The sequence below is a fragment of the Salminus brasiliensis genome, chromosome 1 (genome assembly GCF_030463535.1).
Source record: "Salminus brasiliensis chromosome 1, fSalBra1.hap2, whole genome shotgun sequence".
Lineage (NCBI taxonomy): Eukaryota > Metazoa > Chordata > Actinopteri > Characiformes > Bryconidae > Salminus > Salminus brasiliensis.
The window spans coordinates 21,661,062-21,674,018 of record NC_132878.1 but is presented as its reverse complement, the minus strand read 5'-3'; the positions used below and the strand labels follow the sequence as shown (position 1 = coordinate 21,674,018).

The window sequence follows — 12,957 nt, the reverse complement described above, 5'->3', positions numbered from 1 at the left end:
CATGTGGGAGGCGGGGGGGGGGGTATTGCACATAGTATTTTTACATTGGTAAAAATACTTTTTATTTATTATTTTTTTTACACTATTAGTATACATAGCTACCAGATTGTAAAACACAAAGACTGCAGTAATACATCGTTAATCTTAGCTTATTACAGGGCCGCATTATGTTAATTAGATCAAGTGAATGTGTCAGTATGAACTAGATCCACTGCCTTGCATGTGATTTGACTAAGCACTGATAATATGGGAAATATAGTCGATAGCACCATGAGATGTTTTTAATGATTTGTCTTGAGGCGGTTAAGTTTAAATAGTGTGAGGGTGTTAAATAAGTAGCCCAGGCCCATGGGGGGTAATAACCTTGTTGTGTCTCAGATTATGGATAAGATGGATATGGGTTAATGCTGCAGCTCAGATACTTCCTTCCCCCATCCACGAATCACACATATTTGGATCGAGGTGGTGATGAGGAGGAGGAGGATGAGGGAGGAGGAGGGGGGGGGGGGCATATTGTGCTTTGGCTGCAGTTTGGTCTTAAGCCTGAATTGAAATGACTTGCTGGCGTGCAGTGGCATTGTGGCATTGACAGTACTGAAGAAATGTTGTTTTGGTCATGATTTAAAAAAGATAATGGGATAATCCATAAGCTACTTACTCATTATGCATTTTAAATTTGACTGTGTGATAAATCCAAATCTGTTGTAACACAAACACTGATCAGTAGTCAGTGACGTAGAAGTAGAAGGACTGCTGATTACCTACAATAATTATTTGTTAGTTTTATTTTCTCATTAGCTTGTCATTATACAAGAAAGCATCCGGTCCAACACAACCAGACTCTGCAATAGCTTCTTCCCCCAAGCCATCAGACTTCTCAACTCAACTCAACTTCTGAACTGATGTCTTTTCTGTTACATGGTTGTTCTCTCCAACCATTTACCCCAGATAAAATGGGAAGCATTTTTTGCACAAAGCATTTGCACTAATAACTTTACTACCTCACTGGACTCAATATTTATACACTGCATAATTTGCACACTACCCCCAATTATTTATTATTCTCTGTCTGTACTGTGTTGTGTTGTCTGTCCCCACTTGTTTGTGTTGCACTTGTGTTCTGTATGCACTGTATGCATGTTGCACCATGGTCCTGGAGGAACGTTGTTTCGTTTCACTGTGTACTCTGTATGTAGTTGAAATGACAATAAAACCCACTTGACTTGACTTGACTTGAAATCATAAAATTAGCGACCACTAACAGAAGCTAGAACTTGGATTCTGAGATGTTGGGAAAAATACGCCATGCCAGTTTTAAGCTAGTGGTGTTTAGCATCAAAATCAGCCTATTTCAATAAAAATTCTGATGAAAGCATACTGTAATACTGCCAACTCATTAAAGCAGCTAGAACCTAGAAAGCAATTTATTGGGAGATAATAAACCAGGTTAGTTTTAAGATAATAGTATGTTGTATTAAGATCACATTACCATAAGTGTACCTTGATGTAATTTGTCATAATGCAAAGACCATATCATAAATCCCAGTGGGGCTCAGAGTGGCTCAGCAGTATGGCCCGGGGGTCGAGAGTTTGAATCCAGAGCCATGTCGCTTTGCCATCAGCCGGAGTCCAAGAGAGCACAATTGGCCAAGCCCTCTCCGGGTGGGTAGATGGCACTCCTTCTCTTCATCACTCTTAAACGATACTGACTGGCTCAGGCATCTGTTGGCTGGTGCAGTGGTACTGGGGAACCTTGGCATTTCTTGGCAGCACCAAATTGGAAGAAAAAGGATAACATTTGACATAAACATAAGAAAAACATATCATAAACTGTAAAAGATGTCAATATAAAATGATAAAGCTACCGATAACAGCTTATTTTTCAGTTAAACAAATAGGCAAAAACATCCAATGAACATACCTTACCCCAGATTCAGCCCATCGGCCAAAGAGATGCTTGGCATCTGCAATGTGCTTCTTTAGTTTAGAACAGGAGATGCTAGGCTAACGTTGCTAATGAACTCTGGACTTGAAATGTCATGAAGATTATCATGGTAAATACATGCCCAGATCTTAAGTCATTTGCTTCAGAAATTAAAAATAATGGTAAAAATAAATGAAGAATAAGCCTTATTTAAACATTACAGCTAAAAACATCATTACATATTTTAAACTACAGTGATTCATGTGTGCCTAACAAATGAAGATCTGGGTGGGTTTTTTGCATGTTTATGCAGATTAAATTGGTAATAGTTTAAATTCAGTGTTTGTTAGCAACATTAGCCTAGCAAATCATGTTTTTATCTAGAGGTAGATAATTCTAACTTGCTTTAATGCTGAACTGTTCTTTTAACTTAACTTAATAATTAACTTTATTTTATTTAAAATATTATAATATACATATTATATTGTTTTACTCAGTGTGGTGCTTATAAATTTGTTGCTAACTACCTCCTAAAAATCAGGACTACCCCAACCACATGATGTTTCCTTTTGTTCAAGCAGAGTGTTCAAAATAATGTTTCATTGCTCTAGAGTGGTGCAACGGTCTAACTGCTTGGTTGTCAATAGACAGGAGATCATCGAATCCCAGCAGCGATTCATGGTCGAACTGTTTTTCATTGGGTTGTTGTTGTTGTTGTTGTTGTTGGTGATGCAATATCAAAACCTCCAAAAGGCAGCTAGAACTTCTGGGGTTCTGGGTTTCACAATATGTTCTCTGCTTCTCTTCAGAATCCCTCTACCCTCCTCCTCTCACTCATGAAGATGGTGTGATCTTAAGCTGTTGGACGAAGCGTTTCGCACTAGTTTCCTCCCATGACCTGTGAAGCCATTGGGCCTTTGACTGAATGGCTCCATCTTGTTTGGATCTGGGCCAGGGCGCACAGGGAGTACTGAGACGCTAATCTCTTAAGAGGCTCAAGCTAGCTTGTGAACTCTGGGAGGGCACAGAGAAGTGAGCGAGGAAAAACGCGTTGTGATTTGGAGCTGTCATGGAAAATATGAAGAGATGTTCTTGTCCAATGCGGGAGGCCACCTACAGCGAGCCAGCGAAGGCCACAGGAGACAGGAGACACAAGTATGCAGTCAGAGAGAACTGCTGAGGGATGATGAGGTATCTGCTACAGCAGGACGTGGGAGCCTAGCACTGCTATGAGTGAAAGCTGAGGTAAAACCTGTAGCTATTCTTATAACTTATTAGCGTTGAGGAGATATTTTTACTCCTAGCGTAGAACAATAGACCTTTACTGTAAATAACCTCTTGTCTTGCCTGTGAAGCAGAGAAGCTGTTCAGATGTTAAAGAAGGTGCTTGCTTCAACAAACCCCAGTGCTAAACACAGAGATTTGCACGGTTCCTATACTATTATGTCACGCTTTAGTGAATGCAAACTAACACTGAGCTTACGCAATTTGTCAGTGAGTGTAAATTCAGTCATTTTTAATGTTACCAAAACAATAACCAGTAAGATATGTAACTTAATGGTCTATTATTTAATCAGCACAGTAAGGTACGTATTACTATGCAGTCATAACTAGACCGTAACATACTACATACTCTTATAACAGCTCTCTGTAACTGGCCTAAACCTTTTTCCACTGAAGACTGAACCCATAATGAGCGGATCTCGACACATTTTCTCAGAATACCATATTATAGTATCTCAATCCCTCACCACAACCCCTGATAATGTTCTGTGTGTGTATGTGTGTGTGTGTGTGTGTGTGTGTGTGTGTTTTTGGCCTCCTAACACAGCTATGACGCTGTTTTTAGTGGAGACGAGCTGCAGCCTGATTGGCTGGCTCTCCCTTTACATACTGCTGTGTTACGTTAACGGGAAGCGGGGCTCTGAGTGGAATTGCAGGCTGGTCACCCTAATCCATGGGGTCCTCATCGTCTGTGTGACCGCTTACATTGGCTTTGTTGACGGACCATGGCCGTTTACACACCCTGGTGAGTGAAAAAATAAAATTACTGAACTGAACAGAGTTATTCTTATTTGGTGTCTGACGTTTGCGTAAATCATTACTCAACATATGGTTGGACTCAATTCAGGATTCAGGATTTAGAGTTCTTAACTTAACCCTAATGGTGTTTACGACTAATGAAAGCAGTATTATAAAATTGCCATCACACACTTGCCTCTGCATCAAGCTGTTACGTCTTCTTATTTAGATTTGTTTATGTGGTTTCTGACACTGTTGCTCATTTAAATAGATAATTGTGTCAGTTATCTGTCTGTTGTCCCTATATCGTTCAGACACCACATAAACAAGTCTATTAGAGATTACTTAACAACTTAAGTGTTTCAGCACATCTGATTTAGGCATGAAGTTTGCACAGTGCTAACTGGCATACATACGTTGGTCTTGTAGCTCAAGTCTAAATGGAAGGAAGCAAACTTCACATATCCATGTCTTGGCGTATAATTAGTCGAGCAGGTCAAAAGTTCTGAAAAGGTCAAGTACTCACGCTACGTTTTCCTTTCCCTTTTTCTTCAGGGTCGGAAAACACCCCTCTTCAGATGTTAGCTCTGCTGCTCAGCCTGGGCTACTTCCTCTTCGACATGATCTGGTGCGTGTACTTCCGTACGGAGGGTCCAGTCATGCTGGCCCATCACACCCTGAGCATCCTGGGTATCGTGTCTGCACTGGGCATGGGCGAGTCGGGCATTGAGACGTGTGCCGTGCTGTTCGGCAGCGAGATCACCAACCCCCTCCTTCAGGCCCGCTGGTTTCTCAAGCGGACAGGTCGCTACGACAGCCTGACCGGAGACGCTGTTGACCTCCTCTTCATCACCCTTTTCGCCTCTGTGCGCATGGGCATCGGCGGCCGCATGCTTTACTGTGAGCTGGTCTCCCCCAAGCCCAAAATGGTGATGAAGTGGGGCGGTGTGGCCATTTATGGGCTCTCCTGCGTCTTTATGGTGGACATTGCACGCTTCGCCTGTCGAAAGACTCGGGCTAAGTACAGGAGATGGCAGGAGCAGCGGAAGCTTGAAAACGCCAATGGACATGCTGGAAAGTGAAGTAGTGAACCAAAGGATGTGGACTATAAGACTTAGCATTTTGTTTACTTAATGACTTCAAATCGAGGTCCTTTTAAGACATTGTGAAATTCAAAGTGGAATCTAAACACTGTGGGACTTCATAAAGTAGTATTCTTTAAAGTAGTATTTTATCCAGAAATGCTAATGTTGCTAACCATCACTCAAAGCAAGATGTTAGGTCTATGGGATAAGGATAAGTAGTGACAATGTGGAACAAGTCTAGCTCTTCACTCACAACAGCACAAACCAGCAGGACCAGGACATTAGGCAGCGTTAGCTAGCTAGCTACACTTTATGTCCAAATGTTTGTGGACACCCCTTCTAAAAGATGCATTTACCTACTTTAAGTTGCACCAAAACTTAATAGAAAACCATGGACAGTAGAGACAGTTATACCACCAAAAGCAGGATAAACTCCTCATACCCTTGATTGCAGTATAAACAATAAATAAGCAGGTGTCCCAATACTTTTATCCATATAGCATATTTGCAGGGTTACAATTAGCATATTGAAACTTTTATGGCCAATGTAATTTTAGATCTTATTTTTTCCCCAGTTGCGTTAGGATAGCAGTGCTTCACTGACTGATATGATTGTAATTTGTTGATTGACAGCAGACATAGTTTGAAATAAATATTATTTCAGACTTGATCTGCTGCTTTATGTTTATTTATTTATTAATAGTGTGGTGGTCTCAGCCATTAGAACTTGCAGTTTTTGGTTTCTTTTATCACAGCTTCATTTTCTTATATTTTTCATTGTATGTATTGATGAAAAAGGTTTTTTGTGTCATAACATGGGATTCTCATTACATGTAATGACATTCTGCAGTAAACCGTGATGGTGTTTTGTACTCAGACTCACCAGTGCAGCCTGTTTGTGTTGTTGTCAAATAGTTAAACAGGGGTGACTTGTATTGGGGTACCCAGTGGCCCAACTGTCTTAAGGTCCAACATAGTGATGTTATTATGGGTATGTTACCTGTGATATATTTGCTAATATTGTTAAAACCACAGGTCGTCAGTAGTGGCTGATATCATTGGCCAACCCATATATCCGTCGGGCCTTAGTTTCATAATGACCCATACGTTGACACAAACATAGTAACACAAGGTCCATAACGCTGAAATCCATGTCTGTAGTCGTTGCTACCATCTGACGTTTATGCGCTTAAGCCAAAGATATTTGCCATCTGGGTCATTATACCTGTAATTTATCCTAAGCCCTCTAAGACTGATATTGACATGCTTCAATCATTTTCATCCTTTTTTTTAGTACAGTCACGTTGTCAGTGGCCTGTGCAACAGGTTCCTTTAGATGTATGCGTACATTCAAGAAGATGCCAGGAATTTGCCTGCAAGCCCATACCAAAGTACCACCATTTGCATTTTCTGTAGTCTAGTGATTTAGAGCATGCAGTGATGCACTGAATTTCCTGCTGTCCCCATTATGCTTTAGGAAAATTGTTGCAAGATCTGTGTATGGCAAAAATATTGAAAATGGTATTTGCACTGTCACATGTCGTCAGTAGCCACTTTATTAGAAACAACTTCTAGCTCCATCTAGCTGGTGTAAAGATCGAGGCTATAGCCCTCTAGCCCTTCCTCAGGGGGCAGGTCCTGACCACAGTGCTGCTCTCAGCCTGGTGGTGGACCACTCTCAAATTACCAGCTACCATATTCGCTCTACCATGTCTGGGTCACTGCACGTGCTGAAAACGGTGAACCCCTTAAATAATATCTGGTCAACAGCAGTCCTGTGGTTAGGGGTTGGCCAGTGATTAATTGGGTGGAGGGAGGCTGATAAACTCTGCACATATATATATATATATACACTAATATGGTGGACCTATATTTTGGAGTGCATAGAGGCCAGTGAGTAGAAGCGGATGGTACTGTCGTTTTCTGTGGGAACCACCAGGTGGCGTGAATGCTCTCTGTATGCGTCTCCTCCAAAACACCAATAAAATGCAGTGCAAGTTTTGCTTTACGAGTTTTGCTAAAGATGTCATTTAGACGGCTTTAAAGACGTCGTTAGACGTCATTTCATGTCGATATGTCTAACGTTTGTCAAACGTAGTAGTGTAGGGCTGCTAGTGCAGTTTCCTCAGTTTTTATGAACAGCTGAAATAACCATTCGGCTATGGCTAAGAGAAAATGCATACTGCAACAGTCCTTCATTACTTCACGCTGCTTTTACATGTAGCTTCCACAAAACAAGGCGAGCAGGGCGGTTAAAGCGGCGTGTCTGGGGTGTTTTCAGCAGGGGCAGTTGTAAACGGACATTTGGTCTCAGTCCACGGTCCTGTGGTCTGTCTGCCAGTTCTAGATATGAGCGAATGGCCACTAACAACCGCAGTGCATGGGCGGCGATAGCGCCTACTGCGGAAGGATACACCCCAAAAGGGAGTGAACCGCTTCCAGAGCGCAGGAATCCGGTGGATGTAACAATTTTGCCGAAAGTCAGGAATTATGAGGATTTTACAAATTCCCCTCGTCGCGTTTTAATCCACTCCTACTGAAATCTGACATTTGAGTCCGCGTCCTTGGCGAGTTTGAGCCGCCACGGTTTTCGGACAGCGATTTTATTTTTTGGGGGGGGGGACGAAAAAAGAAGAGGAAGGCGAGGAAAAAAAAAAACTACTGAATTTCGAAAAACATGGAGACAAGGAGGGGAAGGACCTGACTGAATGACTAAAGAGCAAGTTTACAGCTCCGGAAAGCCACGGGAGAGGAAAGAAGGAGTCATTTCTTGTCCGATACGCTCTGGACGGCGTTTGGGCTTCTTTAAAAACCATGTCGTTGTTTTGCCCTTAGTTTACAACGAAGCCCCTCTGAGCAGAATTCCCGGATTCGGACCGCGCTGCGAGCTCGAGCTGGTTGACATCAAAGGACTGTAAAGTTTTTGTTTTTTTTTTTCCGCTCCGAGCCGATTCTGTCCTTTCTCTCCTTGCTGTGGGATTTGGGAATTTTTGGAATTACAGTGCGGCGTTCAACTTGCTGGATGTTTTGAAGCCGCGACTGGCTTTTCAGTTTATACAAAGGAGAGTGACGAACTAAACACATTCTTTCTGAGGGGGGGAGAGAGAGTCCCATGCCGTTTAAGCGACCGAGCGAGAGGCCTGACCGGAGCGAGGAACGAGTTGGCTCTCTAGCTCATTCAGGCGGAGATGGTGGGACGGATTTGCGCCACATTTTCCTAGGTTTGCACCGAAGACGCGACGTTCGCACGAGGACGCAAACGCGTAGCTCTTAGTGCCGGAGTCGCTGGGAATGCCGTGAGGAGAGTTGCAGGAAGGCTAGCTACGAAGTAACGTGCAGGATTGCAAACCTACAAGCTACACTGTCACCCAACCCTAGCTCTAGTTTCTGTGGTATCACCAGAGGCTACACTGGCTAGGGGAAGCCTGTCCTGTCCTGTAATGCGGTGCCACTCGCCCTGAGGGGAAAAAACCACCAACAACAACTACAAAAAACTATGTGCTTCATTTACAGCAAGCCTTTCACTGTCACCAACATGTTTGCATGACTGGGTTGGCCAGCTTGCTCTTTAGTGTGAGGACTACTGAATGCCTTCACCTTGTCTTTTTCCATGTCTGTGGGAAGCATCTAATGACACAAAGTACTACTACTACTACTATTACTAAAGCTAAAGCGAAGACCCAGTGGGATCTGACCTGACCAACTTCTTCCCCTCTGCACTTTTCCTCTGGATTGTACCATTCAATTGCCCAGCAAACATCACCGTTGTTTTGGACACAGGGGTGTTTTCTACTTGGGTAAAATGCTAGTTGGATAAGAGCTGAAGAAACCCAAGACACAGAAGCCCAATGAGCGGCTCACAGTCCACGCTAGTTGACAGGTAAATGTCTCCTGTTCCTTCCAGCGAGCTTCTAGGTCTACTGTTCATTTGCTTGTGTTTTCATCAGGTTCCTCGTCACGACTCCCATCTGAGGCAGCCCAGTGTTGGACCTGGCACCTTCTCGCAGACTGGGCGAGGGGCAGCATGTCAGCATGGCGCTGTGTTGATGTTCACACACACAGTAAAGTGCATTCTGAAGAGAGATGAGCAACATGTGTTTAGCTTCATTCAGGTTAGAAACCAGGGATGCCCAGCCTTGTCCTTAAAGGGCCAGTGTGGGTAAGCAAGTGCACCAATACTGGAAAACTGACCGATGCCAATGTCCAGGATTTGTCATGTACATGTCAATGCTGGAACAAGTACACTCCCAGAATACACACCAGGTCATTTGGGTGGTAGCCTCTGTAATCTGTGCCATATTCTATTAGAGGAATTTGAGGTTGCCTGGCTCATAGACACTGTCTTCAACTTTTTTAGCTTGCAAGCCCATGGTTCTGAAAAGGGGATACACCTTAAGGACTGTTGTTTTTTATTTGACGTTACATTTTCACATGGATGAACAAAAATGGACCATATCTTATTTTCTCACATGTCAAAAATGGCAAATTAGCTAATACATTAGCTAGACAGAGAAATGTAACATGTACAGGCTTCCAAATGCAGTTAGGCATTAAATTGACAGCCCTTTACCGCAGTAGATCACATCTTTGTGCTATTGTAGAGTACAACAATTCATCACCATTATGTATGGATTGAAATATCAGTCAAATCTAAACACCTGTACAGTGCAGGCCAGTTCAAATATGTCAATACCAACATGGTTCTGAAATTGTGGACCACAAGCTTGAAGACCAGCTGATTTAATGACTGGTGCGCCCACTTTGCAGATGGGTACAAAAATACCTTTTATTCTGTAAAGGTTTTATATTTTTTTAACTACAGCTCTTTCACAAATGCCTCTCTCTGTCTCAAACCTCACGTGAAGTGGCAGAACGGGTCTGAGCGCAGTGTCATCTTAAGATGGAACACCGTCTTGCATAAGACTCCTGGCAGACAGCAGCCACTCAAACCCTTGAGGGATGTGTGCTTTAAATGAGCACGTAGAGTGCGAGGTGGACCTGATGTGTGATTATTTGAATGTCACAGAGTCACGTCTGATGGTGGGTGTGTGAAACAGCTGAGCCGCCCCCCAGAGCCTTACTGCTGTTGAATGAGTCACCTGTTGAGATGGATTTACGAAGGAGACCAACAGGTGTCTTTAGTCAACCAAATTCTGTGTGTGTTGTGCTGTGAACCACAATTATATCTGCCTTACGCTGGTAAGGAAAAGGGTTTGGCAAGGATTGCTGCTATGGCGTATTAAGAAATAATTCTTATTTGAAGTAGTAGGTTGTGTGTGTGTGTGTGTGTGTTTTTTTTTATGTGTGTAGTCCATTTAAGGCTCTTCACTTTGTGGTCAGTGCAGATGTTAGGAATGGTATTTTAGAAGGTTTTTAAAACCACCTATAATTGAAACCTTCACCGATCAGCCATGACATTTAAAGCCACCTATGTATTATTAAGCAGGTCTCCTTCACGCCACAAAAACAACTAGGCTATGAGCTGTTGGGAAAAATCCACAAAACCTCTGAAGGTGTCCTGTGGTATCTGGCATCAAGACCTTAGTAGCAGATCGTTCAGATCAAGTCTTTTTAGGTGGGGCCTCCATGGATCGCATCAACGAGCCTTGGATGCCCATGATCTCGTTGGCCTGTTGTCTTTACTTGGAGCACTTGTGGTTGGTACTGGGCACTGCATACTGGGAATACCATACCTAATGTTTTGGAGATGTTCTGACCTAGTCATCTACCCATCCAATGCCTTCAAGAACTGACTGCTTACTTGCTGCCTAATATATCCATTCCTTGACAGTTGCCATTGTAACAAGAGTTTATGACTAGAAGACACAAACAACACTGTACAAGCTGTATCAGTGTCTTGTTAAAAAAAATACCAGTACCACCAGGGCTCACTGGGGAGGCTGCGGGCCACATCCGTTGTAAAAGTTCTAAATTTAAATTGAATTGGAGTAGTGATTAAATGAGTGACATTTATAGAGCTTTTGTTTACACTTTTTTAAATTATTATTTTTTTTTTTTCAAATGGACTTTTATTGAGTAAGGATTGCACCCCTATTACACAACATTAACAAGTCATTTAACCCAAGTCTGCTCTACCCAAACAGCCTGCGATTGGATTTGACTCATGACCCTGGGTTCACAGTTTGATTGGTATTGTTTGCAAATTTTGTTGTTCAGATGAAGAATAACTGATGTCAATTAATAGAAAGACCATTCGACACAATTGGCTTGGCTAGTCTTCACCATGTATATGGTCACATATTTGCATGCATTGTTATAACCCTAATCAAAGAGGTGAATATCTTTTGTTAGCTGTCAGTTTCATGCATAGTCGAAAACACTAAAAATGTGTTATTACACCTGATACAACTCCTGGGGATGGACGCTGGAGGTTATGTCTACCCTTTATCTCCTCACATAGTATTGCTCATGTAACGTGAAGGGGCTGAGTATGCAGATTGTGGCTGGGTGTAATAGTTGACCAGTAGTTTGGACAGGGCTTGTTACTTGCACCCCTCAGCGTGCGATATAAAATCTTCAGATTGATGTGATCGGTTCGTTGCGTCACTAACCTCTCTGTGTTTGAGCAGTGCAGATGGTCTAGCTGGACATGCATGAGTCAGATTTTTTTTCTTCCAGCTCTTATGGTTGTAGCTTACCACAGACACACAGTCAGCCACGCTTACGAGAACAAAACACAGGGGCATGTTGGATAAGCCAAACAGTGTCATCTTATCAGTCTTATTTATTTTTTTTTTTTTCTTTCTTTCGTTCTTACTTTTTTCTGCCATAATCTTTGTGCAGAACAAGGATGGAGTTGCACCATAAACATGTGAGGATATGGTACTGTAGAGGACTGCAGTGTATTCTCTCTGTCCTTCCACACCACCCTCTGTAGCTCTTATCAGTAATACAGCTGCCGAGGTGTCTGCTGCTTTTGACAGTCTCTCAGCTCGTGACTGTATGTCAGTTTGACCGCAGGGCTTGACCTCATTTATTTCTTGGGGTTTTGTTTTGTTTGTGCTCGTGGAAGTATGTCGCATAAGTGTTTGTACGTAGTTGGATATCCCTTGTGGAGTAAATGATTGTGCATGCTAGTGTAAGATAATGTATCAAATGTTCAGTACCGTAATGTGGCAGACACTTTAGTAGTGTAGCTTTTGGTGCCTTCACTGCTATATTTATATAGACTAATATGACTAACACAGTGTTGTTGTATTCTGCCCATAGACGAATCATGCTAATTGTACGTTCTAATTAAACTCGGATAAACAGAAAAGTGTTGATTCAAAAAAGTGCCTCATTCAGTAACATGCAGTACATGCCATTATGAACATGTCAGCATAAGAAAGAACAATGTGTTTGCGTCCCAAAAACAGCATAACATTTGCAAAAGTAGTTAATGTATATAAGCTGGTAAAATGGTAGGGCTCAACCTAGAATTTATGGTTGTATTGATAATTTTTGTCAAACCTACAACGTCAATATAGACAAAAAATATATGGGGGATTACTGCCATCAAAATATTCCCAAATGCAGTGTTATTTGCAGGGTTGTATGCAGCAAAATATTATATTGCAATGGTCACTCATTTTCACAATACACATTTTGTATTACAATATTTATTGAAATTTGTCATTTTTTAAGAATGATTGAAATTTGTCATTTTTTGTTTTAAATGGTTTGTCATGATAACATTTCTAATGATAAAACAAAAAACAGTTGTCAAGTTCTCCATGAAACAAACAAAATAAGTAAAAACCTTAAACACAGTCATGTAAGAAGGTTTGGAAAAGGACAGAAGACATCCAGACCTATTGCCTACCTTTAGGTTGTAGGTTGTTGTTTCTGAATGAATCTATAGTCTAAGCACGTAAATGCCACACAAATACCATAGTCTAATATCATATTAAATGAAGTCATGTG

The 12,957-nt window shown here is 41.9% G+C and overlaps 2 protein-coding genes across 3 annotated transcripts in view; both read left to right on the top strand.

Annotated features, from left to right (window-relative positions):
- The first annotated feature begins 3,009 nt into the window (after positions 1 to 3,009).
- Positions 3,010 to 5,028, top strand: tlcd5b (TLC domain containing 5b). The gene is made up of 3 exons (XM_072693890.1): positions 3,010 to 3,169; positions 3,756 to 3,953; positions 4,502 to 5,028. Exons 2-3 carry the CDS (start codon positions 3,758 to 3,760, stop codon positions 5,026 to 5,028), a joined length of 723 nt encoding a protein of 240 aa, XP_072549991.1. The 5' UTR covers positions 3,010 to 3,169; positions 3,756 to 3,757.
- Positions 5,029 to 7,461: 2,433 nt separating this feature from the next.
- Positions 7,462 to 12,957, top strand: part of arhgef12b (Rho guanine nucleotide exchange factor (GEF) 12b) — a 73,862-nt gene continuing 68,366 nt past the window's right edge. For both annotated transcript variants that reach the window (XM_072674368.1, XM_072674367.1), the window contains exon 1: positions 7,462 to 8,911. In XM_072674368.1, the coding sequence (XP_072530469.1) occupies positions 8,880 to 8,911 (32 nt within the window). In that variant the 5' untranslated portion in view covers positions 7,462 to 8,879. The remainder of the gene's footprint in view (positions 8,912 to 12,957) is intronic.

Excerpts from the sequence above, each read along its gene's own strand:
- tlcd5b (XM_072693890.1), top strand. The coding sequence starts at position 3,758 with ATGACGCTGTTTTTAGTGGAGACGAGCTGCAGCCTGATTGGCTGGCTC. Across the intron at positions 3,954-4,501 it reads ATGGCCGTTTACACACCCTG|GGTCGGAAAACACCCCTCTT; the intron begins GTGAGTGAAAAA and ends CTTTTTCTTCAG.